General features: G+C 40.0%; 1 protein-coding gene across 1 annotated transcript in view; it reads left to right on the plus strand.

Annotated features, from left to right (window-relative positions):
• Positions 1-13,668, plus strand: part of ACAD10 (acyl-CoA dehydrogenase family member 10) — a 40,485-nt gene that overhangs the window by 5,016 nt on the left and 21,801 nt on the right. Inside the window, 5 exon segments of the mRNA XM_025045542.1 lie at positions 3,814-3,962; positions 5,407-5,601; positions 8,800-8,958; positions 9,656-9,815; positions 11,244-11,385. Of these exon segments, the coding sequence (XP_024901310.1) occupies positions 3,814-3,962; positions 5,407-5,601; positions 8,800-8,958; positions 9,656-9,815; positions 11,244-11,385 (805 nt within the window).

A 13,668-nucleotide genomic window follows, 5' to 3' on the forward strand; every position in this document is an offset into this window, starting at 1 on the left:
CAGGAAGGAAAGGGCCAAACAGCTGTTCCCATCCTTTTGACTTACTATGGTGGCTGGTTGAGCAATTCTCCATGGCAGATCAACTCAAGTACAGGTTTTCTATACTCCTGGGTAAAAAATTACCCAGCTATGCAAAATGGCTAAGTGAGCTATTTTTTTTTTAGCTGCAGAGGTAGCTGGGCCCTCAGCCTCTCTATTCTTCCACTCACATTCCTCTGTTTTTACCACAGGGCCATTCCAAACTGCCCTGCGAGTCTTCATAGCCCCGACCCCAAACCTTCAGACGTGGCAGACAGTTGAATCTCCTCTTTTACGGAGAACATAAAGATTACTGAGGAGGAATTTTCTTGACTTTCTTCAGACTATCTTGAGAACCTATTCACTTCTGTCCCCTGCATCCAGTCCTTGAGTGCCTGCATTTTGTCTCTTAGGTTAAATCCGGAAGCTTTTGCCTGGTATTCAAGGCCTCTCACAGTCAGCCCTCGTGTCCTTCTGTAAACTGTTTTTTACCGTGTGTCCACATTTCAGCTGCCATAGACTACTTGTTCTCAAAACTTGCCAAACACATTTATAGTCCTGTGCCTTTGCAAGTTCTGTTCCTTCTGCTGGCGGCTACCCTTCCCAGCCACCTCTACCTACTCAGATCCTACTCATATTTTTAATGACAAGCTAAATGGTATATTATTCAGCTCAAGGCACTCTTTTGAGCACTCAATAAATCTTGTGGCTGTCATAAGCAAATACTAGAATTAAGATCATCTCAAATACCATACTCTTAATATTTTTTGTACATTTATGCCAGAGGTCAGTCAGTTACGGCCTGTAGGCCAAATCTGGGTTGCTGGTATATGCCTTTGTGTGGCTCGTCAGCCAAGGATGGTTTTTATGGTTTGAATAGTAGAAAAATGTCAAAACAAGAATATTTTGTGACATGTGAAAGCTATACAAAATTTAAATTTGTGTCCGTGAAAATGAAGTTTTTTTTTTGGAACACAACCATGCCCATTCATTTACATTCTGTCCATGTTTGGCCCTTTTCAGCAAGTTTGCCAACTCCTGATGTAAGCTACTAGTTTATTATTAAATCGGCATATACATGACAAAAAACTCAGAGTAGAGCCCAAACACCTTAGCATTCTATACAGGTAGTATAATGTGATCGCGTTTGTCAGTGTGATGGATGTAAATGCTATCTCTGTGGGGTTTTTTTTCCCCTCTATGTTATTTAATATTCAGGTTGAGCTTTTTTTTTTTCTTTTTGGTATATTTGTTGGTCATTCAGTTTTCCCTTTCTGTGAATTATTCATTTTTGTTGACTTGAAATAAATTTTTTGTCTACTATATCACTTGCAAATATTTTCTTTCTTCTGTGTTTTGTCTTTTATTCATAATGCTTTTACTGTACCAAATTTTTTTATTTTTTCATTTTAGAAAAGTTGGCACCTTTATTGCTTTGGGAGTGAGGGTAGTCAGGAGCTCTAAATGGGGAGGGTCTGCTTTCTCTTCACCATCACAGGCTTATGGTTGCACGGGTTAGTGCTGGCTCTGTGGGTAGCGGCCACTGGTGGATCCAGTTGGTACTCATTCTTGTGGATCCTGAGCCAGATGCCTCTGAGGGACGCTTGAGCATTTTTGTTGACGGCGGGCCACGCGTACGAGGTGGCTGGCTTTCCCTGGCCAGATTTTTGCTTCTTGACACTCACCACACCTTTGCTGTCAGCCGCTGGCTCCATGCCCGCAGTCTTGCGGTGAATCAGCCCACTATTGGGTCAGGTGCTATACGTCTGTTTGTCCCTCTTGATCAGGAAGCTGGAGCAGTTCCGCACACCACCTCTTGCAGGTGCGTGGACCTGGTTTCAGCCCCTCTCAGTGTGGAAGCTGAAGATGGAAAGAGCCAAACTTATCATTTTCGATGTCATCAAAATCATCTGTTTTTCTTTATGGCTTGAGCTTGATGAAAGTCTTTTCTTCTTTAAGTTCATAAAGATGTTCTGTATTGTTTTTTAAGTTTTAGAGTTTCATTTTTCTGATTTGGGTATTTAATCCGTTGGGAATTTATTTCTTGATGGTGTGAAATAGGGATTTAATTTTTTTCCATATTGAAACTCAGTTATGCCTACCTTAGTTATTGAATAGTCTGTGCTAAAGGTGCATAAAACACAAAGGTAAATTTCCAGCTGCCATCTCCACCCCTCCCTGGTCGGCTCCAGCCTTCATTGGTTATCATTGTGAAAAGTTTTGTATTTGTCCTTTAAAAAAATGCCTAAATACATATATGAGAGTAAGTGTATGATGTGTGTGTAAAATGTGTATACACAAATTGGATCATATTCTCCAAGCTGTTCCACAGCTTTTTTTTTTTTTGACTCAATAGACTGTCCTGACAACTTTTCACATCAGTTAGCATAGGTCTGGTTCAAGGGTTAGCAAATATTTTTTATCAAGGGCTAGATAGGCTTTGCAAGCAATATGTCTCTGTCACAACTCTTCAGCTCCACTGTTGTAAGGAGAAAGCAGCAATAGACAATAGTAAAGGAATAGTTGTGGTTGTGTTCCAATAAAACTTTATTTACAAAATCAGATGGAGACAGATTTCACCCCTAGGCCATATTTTGCAGACTTTTGGTCTAGTTTATACATTTTAACATCTGTGCGATATTCCTTTATATTGAGCTACCATAGTTGACTTTACAGGCCCTTTATTAACATACATTTAAGTTTCTAGTTCTTTTTTCAAAAAAGCAACTCTGTACAAACAGCTTTGTGTGTAATCTTTGCTTACTTTTATAAATATATCTGGGAGAAATTCCTAGAAGTGGAATTACTATATCAAATATATGTGCATTTAAAATTTTGCTCTCCGTGGAGGTTGTACTTGTTTACATTCCCATCAACAGTGCATTAGAGTGCCAGTTTCCTTACATGCTTGCCAACTCTGAGGCCATAAAAAATGCTATATGCTTTAGTTCTAAAATTAAAGAAGTATTACTATTTGGATTGAGTTATAAAAACTTTGCTGTTCTCAAAAGACATACAGCAAATTGGTAATATTGTTTATTTCTGAAGAATGGGATTGCTTGTCATTTTATTTTCCTTTTTATACCTTCCTACATTGTCTGAAATATTTTCAAAGCATAGTCACTACTTTATCAAAACAAAAGATATTTGTAAAGTATATTGTGTCTTAGATATAATTATGAATGCCATAGCAGCTATATTATAGAAAGAAAAAACAACCTTGTACAAGAACAAGCAGCTCTGTCCAAATGTTTCTAGTATACACAAATGCTGATCCATCCATTCTTAGCTCTTCGTGGATAGAAATTTTCTTCTTTATTCTGTAAAGGCAGCATCCCCCAACTGAATGTTTCAGTGTATCAGTTACAGTGCCATAAAAGATGACTAGAGTTTACAAAACAAAGGGCTTGTTTTAGAGTGCTGTCAGACTCTGGCTTATTACCTCATGTACTTCCTTCCTATGTGGACAGGACTGCGTGAGTGACCTAATGTAAATGAGCTAGCTAATGAGAGGCCAGGGAATAAAATTTATAATGCGATGTCCAGTCATCTCAAGCAGGTGATAAGGATGCGAGGCTTAGCAGCAGTGTCCCCTCCGTCGCACAAATTAGCATCGCTATTCCCTTGGAGATCTAAGGCTGAGATTTCGCATTTCCTGAATTTCTGCGAATTCCCAATAGAACGCACTTGACACCACCAAGATGCCACAGGAACTGGTATGGTAATTCCCGGAGCTACCTGAACCCCAGCCATTTGCTGATGTATTTCACTTATTGCATATTTTACTTCCTATAGAGTGGGAGGTACAAAATCACATCCCTTCTGGAACTATATTGAAGGCCTTCATCTCAGGTGGTGAAAATGGGCTCTGGATGAAATTTATGAGAGGAGAGACAACAAAAGAGGATTTCTTACAAGAATTTGGGAGACTCTGCTCTGAAATTGTGAGTGATAAACCTATTTGAATTTCCATATTCTTTTTGCCTGGAGTAGTAGATGTAACACTCATTCATATTTATTAAACCACAAATAAAGGAGTGAAGGTCTACTAATCCATTGTAAGTTTTTAAGCTATTTCTTCTATCCCCAGGTACTCAACTTTAACTGCATACATGAATGAGTAAAATTGTTCTTTACTAAGTTTCTCTGTCAACTATCCTTCATCTGAAATGGGAGCTGTCTGATTAATGGCCTTGAGCAGAAAGCTTATTTAAGGCAATAATATTGAGCCTTTTCACTGTACTATGCATTTTTCTAAGTTCTTTATGTTAACTCGTATAGCCTTTATAGTAACCCTGCTAAAATAAAATTTAAACTATAGTAAATAGACTTCTATGGATGGATGGTGGTGATGGCTGTACAACAAAGAATGCATTTAATGACACTCAACTGTACTCTTGAAGTTGTTAAAATAGTACATTTTATGTTATGTATATTTTACCACAATTATATGTATGTGTGTATACACACACACACATACACACACACATAAAATCTTAAAAACAATATGCTAAGTGAAAGAAAATGCCAGTCAAAAAAGACCATGTATTGCCACATATTGTATGATTCCATTTACATGAAATGTCCAGAATAGGTCAATCTGTAAGAAACAAAGTAGATTAGTGATTTTCTAGTATCACTATTTGGGAGTATCGTGGGGGTGGTGGAGAGTGACTGCTGATGGGTATTGGGTGTCTTTTCAGGGTGATAAAACTGTTCTAAAATTGATTGTGGTGATGGTTGCACAACTTCATGAATATAATAAAAACTATTGAATTGTACAGTGTAAGTGCGTGAATTGTATGGTGCGTGAATTATACTTTAACAAAGCTGTTATAAAATGCATGTATGTATATATGTGTGTATAAAGTAGCAGACTTGCTTTTGCAGATTTGAAACATAGAGTTTTCAAAACCCACACAGATTGAATTTAAAAGCAAATAATTGATCAGAAACTAAAGTTCATCATGGTGATGCTGAGGCAATACAAAATCATTAAATGGCTTCTGGATGATTAAAAATTAAATGACATCTGCTTAACATACTTTTAGAGTTTAACGTAGCCTCTTTTGGTATCCTGCTACTTTTTGAAATTGATAAACTACGAGTGTAATAACTCATTTAAGTGGAATATTGATAGAAATAGCTCCATTCCCTAACCATTGTAACCCTAAGACTTAGATACTTTTTATAACCTTATATGTAAGGTTCTGCACAATGGCCAGGGGAGAGGATTCCTTTAGGCACCAAGCCAAAGGCCAGGCAGGGCTTTTGTAGCCAGGTGGCAGTTGGAAGCTGGGAATATGTATTGTCCTCTGTTTTTACTCTTAATAAGCTGTTTTTACTCTTAATGATTGCTGGTTCTTCGGTCTCCTCCCCCATTCTTAGTCAAAGACGTCTGTGCCTGTGGACTCCTTTTTCTCTGTGCTGACCAGCAAGGAAGTGGCGAAGCAGTTCCCAGTGATGACTGAGGCCATAACTCGCATTCGGGCAAAAGGCCTAAAGACTGCAGTCTTGAGCAATAATTTTTATCTATCCAATGGGAAAAGCTTTTTGCCCCTGGACCGGAAACAGTTTGATGTGGTAAGCTTGAAGTGATCCAGAACAATGGTCAAAACAGAGTCTGTCTTTACTGCGGGGTGCAACATTTAGCTGCCTTTTAGCAGGTCCGAGTGAACAGGTTTTTTATTCAGTCATGTAACTATGTTAGGTTTAGAAATAACAGGTTGAAAAGAGGACTTTTAAAATATCACTGAGCTCTTAGCAAGGCCAGACATTTATGAAATTTGTTAACTGGTTGAAACCTCAGCTTATAGACTCCCTTATATTCTAAATTTGAACCATAGTCATCATATAACACATTTGCTTCCATCAGCCCTCACATCTTAATGGGCCCTTTGACCTTTTTTCTTCAAAGACCAACCACGTTGCCTTCTATTTCTATGGCATTAATCCTTAGACCAGCACTGTTCAATAAAGCTTATTGCAATAATGGAAATGTACAATATGATTGTGACTAGTAACATATGGCTATTAAGCACTTAAAATGTGGCTAGTGACACCGAGGAACTGAATTTTATTTCCTTTTCATTAATTTAAATGTAAATAATCACATTATGTCTAATGGCTATTGTATTAAACAACGCATGCAGTGTTAGACTGTCAAAGTACCCTAAGAATATACTGAGTTGAGATAATGGTCCTCTCTGAAGGATTCCCATTTCCCTAAGAGAAGATAGATCATTATCCTGGGATAAATATGAATTATTGATAGATGACTTGCTTAAACTTCATTCGGGCAGAAAACAGATTCAGTTGAGCAGTTACTATGTGCCAGGTACTGGCTAGGTGTGAAGGGATACTGAACATGTTGACTGTGAGAAATTATTCCACCCCCTGGAATACATACTCACTACATTTCAAGTGCTTAGTTACCACATGTGGCTAATGGCTACTATGTTGGAGATATAGCATTTCTATCATTGTAGAAAGTTCTTTTGGATAGTGCTGTCTTAGAACATAAAATCCAATAGAATTGACAGGCAGAAGTTCAGAGCACAAGTGTTGGAAGTTAACCTCTCAACCTAATTCTGTTTCCACTGCCTACTTTTTCTCTGCTTCTTAAAGGAAGCCTAGCAAAGACAGAGTTCTCTCCCCTCTGGACACTTTGCCTGGCTCCTGACCTGCTTGGATTGCTGTTTTCTCCACTATTCCACAATGTGGCCCTCCAAGCTCCATCCCCTCTCTTCCAAGTGCTCAGGGACCTTGGCCAGATTCCAATCCTGTCTCCGCAGCTTGTGAGCTTGGTGACCATGACTGGTAGCCTTGCTTCCCTGAACCTCAGTCTTCTCACCTGTAGTACAGAAATAGCAATCTTTGTTGTAGTTAGCTGTGTGGATCCCAGGAGATAATGCATGCAAAGCACTCCGCAAAGTGCCTGGCAAATAGTTAAGTATTCAATACACTGTGATTATTTTTAGAGATCCCTTCCATCAAGTGCGGTTTCATCTAGACAAATTAAATTGGCCGAGCTCACACCGGGCCCTTCCACTAGAAGTTATGGTTTAAAAGATCTGCGAGCTTCTTTAAAACAATGGACTTGTTTTTTCAGACTTGACTGGCTCTCTGGCGTGTACCTTCCAGCAGCTTTTCTAATGGGTTTTCATATTCTAGGTCTGCAGGAGACCTGGAGTTTTAAAAATCCATTTCCTGAAGAGCAAGGGTTTCGATGTTTGTTCTCTAAAGCTATAAGAAAAAAAATTTTTTTTGATAAGGGTAAAGATAGTGTAACCACTGCTATGGTCTCTGTCAACACTGGAGGCTTCAACCAACGTTAGAGGGATCTGTCTCTGCTGAGGTGTATGTGGCTTTCTAAAAAGCATTTCATCTAATTTTTTTAATTAAAAAAATTTTACATGATTTTTTATTGTAAAATAACACATTATATAAAATTTACAATCTTAACTATTTTTAAGTATTAAGTGCATTCAGATTGTTGTGAAACCAATCTCTAGAACTTTTTCACCAGGTAGAACAGAAAGAGAAGGGCAGGGATTTTATCAAACTTAAATTTTTAGAATTTTTTTAACTTTCCCCAAATGTAATCACCTATGAGAAGAGATGTCTGTTTGTCAGTGCTTGGCCCCATCCCCTGGGCTCCCGGCCCTCTCTCATCTTGTTCCAGCTGGTACCGCCTTGCAGCGTCCCTGCAGCCCAGTACATTGATCACAGTCTGTAATACCCAGCTTCCTTGCTACCTCTACTGACATTTCCTGTAGGAGCTTCTTTGTCTTCTTTTAGCACGTGCAGGTCCTCAGGAGACCAGAAAGAGTAGGTAGAGAGGTCCGGGACATTGATTTACCAGAAAGTGCAGTTCTCACACAACTCTGAATAACGCCAACATGGACTAGAGTTTGTCCTTGGTCTTGGAGAGAGGGTCATTCCCGGAGAGAGCCAGGGATTTAGTTCTATTCTTAGGGCAGACCTGAGGCTATGGCTACAGGCTGTTATGGTCAGTGAGGCGCACTTTATAGGAGATTAAGCCCTGGGACATTGTAAGAAGACTTCCAGGGGGTTGCTGGATGAGAGATGGCCTAACACTAGGATGGCTTTTTCAGGGTTCTCTTGGAACACTCAGCAGCTCCCCTGGTTCCAGATCAGATACACAGTTAAAGCAAGGCCATCAAGATACAGGAGGTTCTTGCAAGAAAGGAAGTTTCTTTACCACTGACAGTCTCTTTGATGTCAGCCCTTCCTATGCGGTTTATCTATATAAATTGAGGATGGCTGTTTTTTAACTTCCGAAATATAGATATTTCATTTATAACAGTAAACAGTGCCTGATTTCTAGGGGGAAAAGGTGAAATACTTCCCCTAAAGCTGAAATGTACAGCTTTTCCTCTACTCGGTGTAGCCACAATATCTTACATCAGCAAAATTCTTTGTCATTTTGGAATTCATTCAAGTTTTGCCTCAACCATTAAGATAGGTAAGATGGCTATTAGTATTCCTATTTCACTGATGATGAAACCTGTTCGCAGAAAGTCACTGTATCTGAACCCGAACTTCGATTTTCTGAGTTTGCCTCCAGGTTGTAACCCACTATTTCCAGATTACTCAAATTACAAAAGCAACACCATTTCCTATCATAATGCTTTTAAGTTACCTGTTACAAATTTCAACTGTCCTCCTCTGTTCTTCTCTTAAAAAAAAATATGCCAGTGTGCATGTGGAAGCACCACTTTTAGAGACATCTCTCTCTCATTCCTGTCCCTTTCTCAGGTCGTGGAGTCCTGCCAGGAAGGTGTCTGTAAGCCGGACCCCAGGATTTACAAGCTGTGCCTGCAGCGTCTCAGCCTGCAGCCTTCTGAGTCCATCTTTCTCGACCATCTTGAACAAAATCTCAAAGCAGCTGCCAGCCTTGGTCTTCACACCATTAAGGTAATGGCCACTGTTTTTTGAACCCCTACTGTGTGCCAGGCCCAAGTGTAAGCATTTCTGTGCTGTCTTCTTCCATGCATAGTTGTAGCTGCCTTTAGTGGTTTTCTCCCATGTTGTCATAGTGTTTTATTATTATTATTAATTATGATGTATGAGTGACTACCTGCTTGTATTTTCAATAAGAAGTAAGACAGGCGTGTACTAAGAAGGCAGCTCAAGAAGCATTACAGAAGGAGATGGCTGGCAGGCTTTAGACCTTTGGGAGCACCGTCAGGCTGCTCTGGTGATGGTCTTCTGGGTGCGAGGCCAGCAGCCACCAGCCACACAGACCACCCCAGGCCATAACTGTGAACACAAGAAGCCACGTGAAGGGGTTCTCTGTCCAGCTTCCACGTTTGAGTTTTCACCATGAAGCTGACAGGCCCACAGGGACAGAGTGGATGCTACAGCCCAGTATTCTGCCGTCCTGGCATGAGAGAGTATCATAGACTCTTCCCAGCAGATAGAAAGTGTAATGTGGTTAAGAATTAAATAGAAGAGGAAGCGCGGTCTGCATCTTCCTTGTTAGCTGAATACCTTGATTTCAAAGTCTTTACTAAGAAAACTGACTTCTTGGAAATTTCCCTCTAAAAACTACCCTCTTAGAGAGCAGAGAGAGGTCGACTGGTGGCAAGTTCAATATTTTCTTTAAAACCAGGTGAATGATCCAGAGACTGCAGTAAAGGAATTAGAAGCTCTTCTGGGTTTTACATTGAGAACGGTTATGCCAAACACCCGCCCTGTGAGCGAGACAGTGGACATTCCAAAAGATTCCTTGGAGAAGTACCTCAAAGACTTACTGGGGACCCAAACTACAGGTATTTAAGTTTTTGCATTTTGCTAACTCTTGCCCAGTCTAGGCTTTCAGTCTGGTTCTCACTTGCAAAGGCAACGGAATGTGCTGGAGACAAAGAGGCAATGTGGTGAGGAAAACAGCCACTGGGCCCAGTGGACTTGAGTGCTGCTTTCAGTTTTGCTTGGGGAAAAGCATTAACTTCCTTGTTTCTGGATCCCCACCTGAGGGTGTGGCGTGGTAGCAGTCACTGCAAAGGACTGTCACAGTCCAGGAGAGGGACCCGCAGGCTGCAGTATGCGCCCAGGGGTGTTTGAGTGTTTCTCATTTTTTAGAAATGACAGCCTGTTTGTAAAGGTGACTTAAAAGTTGCATGAATATAAAACTAGTTTGATTTTATTAATCAATGTCACCCCAATAATTTTTAATAAAAAAGTAAATAGGATTTTTTTCTAGAAATAAAATGTGACAAGTTGTCTCCATCTCTTTAAAGGTCCCACCCTTATTCTCACATTCCACCCTGAGAAATCAGGTGCCTCTTGAGCTCTTAAGATATTTCTACTTGGTAATAGAGTTTTGTCTCACCCATTTATTTGATCCTTGAAAAAGACTTTTTGTGTGGAATTTCACATTATGATGTTTTCCAGTGATTGGAGTATTCTTAGTGCCTCTACGAAGTTGAGGGGGTCCTTCCTCCCATCCAAGTACTGACCAGGCCTGACCATGCTTAGCTTCTGAGATCAGAATGAGATCAGGTGCATTCACGGTGGTACACCTGTAGACTGAGTGGCCCTAGCTGACCAAGCCAGATAACTCAGGCAAACTCCCATTTCCTGCTCTTCTGACCAAGTGAAATGAATCTGTGTCCAGAGTTCAGTCTTATTATGAAGCTGAGGGCTAATTAGGATGTTTCTGCAAGGGAGCCAAGGAATTCAGCCTACTGGGGTGGGAAATCGCGTCTCATGAAAGCAGCTTTGGCTCAAGCTGTAGGCCTCTACATAGCTCTTTTCAGCTGTCACGCCAGTGTCAGACGTGGTTTGGCTGAGTATAGGCTAAGAGATGCATAAGGGCACTTTTCATCCTCAGGCTTAAAGCATTCCATTTAGCAAGATAGGTTGCCATGACTGTGCTTGTGGTTGATAAACAGAACTAAAATGCTTTTCTTCAGAGTAGGAGTTGGCAAGAAGGACAAAATTAGACACCTATGCAAAGTGAGAATATTATTGTGGTGTAAATCCAGTGGCCTTTGCCACACTGTAGCAGCATGTGATTCTGGACCTGAGCGAGTAGGTCTCAACCACTTTTGGTACCCAGGGACGAGGTGCTTGTTTTACAGTGCATCCCAAATCAGGATGTTCTGCATCCCAGAGGCCGAACTCATTAGAAAGAGAGAACATCTTTTAGGTCTGTCCTCCAGAGCTGGTTTGAGTTTTCTTTATTTCCAAACTTGCAGGCCCATTGGAACTACTTCAGTTTGATCACAGGCTGTCCAGTCCAACTTACTACATCAAGGTGGCTGACTATCAGCTACTTCTGAAGAAGAAACCCTCGGGGACCCTCTTTCTACCTGCTTGCACAGTAGAGAGAGAGTTCAGGTAAATTCTCAGGGCCTGGGGCACCCTCGCCACCCCGCCTTGCCTCGCAGTGTAGCCCCTGAGCAGACAAGTCAGTACTCCATCGAGTGCCCTGAGACCTTTAAAACTACAACTGTGACTCTCCAAAATTGTTTCAAATAAGAACATGTAACCTAATTTTATTCATAAGTTTGTTTTCTTTACCAAAATCTGTAGAAGAGAATTTTTTAGAACTTCTAGATGCAAAAAGGCGTTATTGAGATATTCTTTATTCTCACCCTTTAGTCTTAGAGACTAAGACCTTTAGTCTTAACATCAATATATTAGTGGGGCTGTAACCCAAGAAGCGTGGCCATGAGTTGATGGTTGTGGAAACTGGGTGATGGGTACATGGGAGTTTTTTATATGAATCTATCTACATATACATATATATGTTTGAAAATTTCCATAGTAAAATGTTTAAAAGAATAAATGTGTTACAGTTCATTCCAAATAAAATAGCTTCCTTTGTGAACAGGAAAATTTAAACATGGTTGGTTGGAAAAAAAAAAAAAAAAACGAGCTCCAAATGTCTCAGAAGTGAGTACTGAAGCGACGAATGGGCCCTGGGGCGGGACTTCCTCTCTGGAAGACTTCCGCTTCCTCCTTCCTTCCAGCCCGTTATGCTCTGCACAAGGAAAGTTGCAGAGAGTAGTAAGGACAATGTGATTTTGGCTCCTGACCCTTTCTTGTTCTTTCTTTACTGTCTCCTCTGGACTTTTGGTTCCTGAAATTTGACTTCTCCAAGTGTTGCAGGGACTGGTGACTGATGGTTATGAAGCCTTAGGGGTTTATCAGAGGAGAAAACCTATAGCTATTTCTGAACATTTGTATATATGCCCATGTAATGGCAGGTATGTATTTATGAAAGAAAGACCCTAAAATATAAAACTACCACTCACTCTGTCTTATGCATCCTGCTTGCAAACTCTCTGACCATTCCCAGAGGTACTGAGGAATTTTGGAGTGCTAGCCTGACATTCCAACAATCCAGGAATGCACAGAATTTCCATTTTAGTAAAGGAATAAAATGTGCATTCAAAAATGAAATCTAATATGGTATCTGCTTATGAAATGCCAAATGTAAATTTGAACAACTATTTTGGAAAACAGTATGACACAATTTCTTAAAAACCTCAGAGTAGTCATACTTTTAGACTTTATAATTCCAATTCGGAGATCTCTCTTAAATAGAGGAAAAAAACCATATGCATTGATATGCTCACTACCGTGTTGTTTATAAGAAAAATTGGAAACACTCTAAAGTTATAATAATTGGGAAATGATTAAAAGTAAACCTCGATATATCTAGTTGTTGAAATAACAACAATAATAATAACAGCTAACATTTACTGAATGTTTAGTATCTTCCAGGACTATAATAAATGCTTTGAATTGTTAACTCACAACAACTCCATATGTTACTATTATGATCCCCATTTTACAGATGAGGAAAGTCAGGCTTAGAGAGGTATTTGAGTGATGGAATCTGGCTTCACACCTAGGGGCAGTGGCATTCCATAGCCCAGCCTTAATGATCATGCTATTATTGTAGCCATTGAAAGTATACCTATAATCACATAAAAATGTGTATGATAAAATTGTAATGTAATAAAAAACAGATACAAACTATTGTATTATATTAACTTTTTTTTTAAGGCTTATGCATTGAAACAAAAAAACGCCGAAAAGGAGCAAACTACAGTGTTTACTATGGTCACATTTGGGCAGCATGTTAGTATTCGTCTTCAGCTACAAGTGACAGAAACCCACTCAGCCTGGCCTAAGTATAAAAAAGGAGGAGAGGTGACAAACTTTATTGGCTTCGTAATTTAAATCTTGCAGGCATGGCTGGATTCAGGTGCCCAGATAATGTCACCAGGACCCATTCATTCTCTCTTTTCATCTCTCAACCTTTCTTTCCTCGATAACCCTAGTGATCGTTCCAGCATACCTCCTGAGATTGACTCATTGGCCCAATATGGTCACAGGTTTATCCCCGAACCAATCTCTGCGGTCAGGAGGATGTATTGTTCCGATTGGCCACATCTGGGTTTTATGCCCATCCCTGGAAGCAGGGGTTGGGTCAGTCCCACTCGAACCATGTGGACCTACACTGAGGGAGAACTGTTTCTCAAAGGAAAGTCTAGGTGGTATTATCAGAACATGAAGGGGAAAGGGAAACCAGGCAGGCAAAAGCGGGAGCCAATTATTGGTGATAAGACTGAGTAATTAATTTTGTTTAAAATTTTAAAAAATTTCTTC

This window comes from Pteropus alecto, unplaced genomic scaffold (assembly GCF_000325575.1).
Source record: "Pteropus alecto unplaced genomic scaffold, ASM32557v1 scaffold213, whole genome shotgun sequence".
Classification (NCBI taxonomy): domain Eukaryota; kingdom Metazoa; phylum Chordata; class Mammalia; order Chiroptera; family Pteropodidae; genus Pteropus; species Pteropus alecto.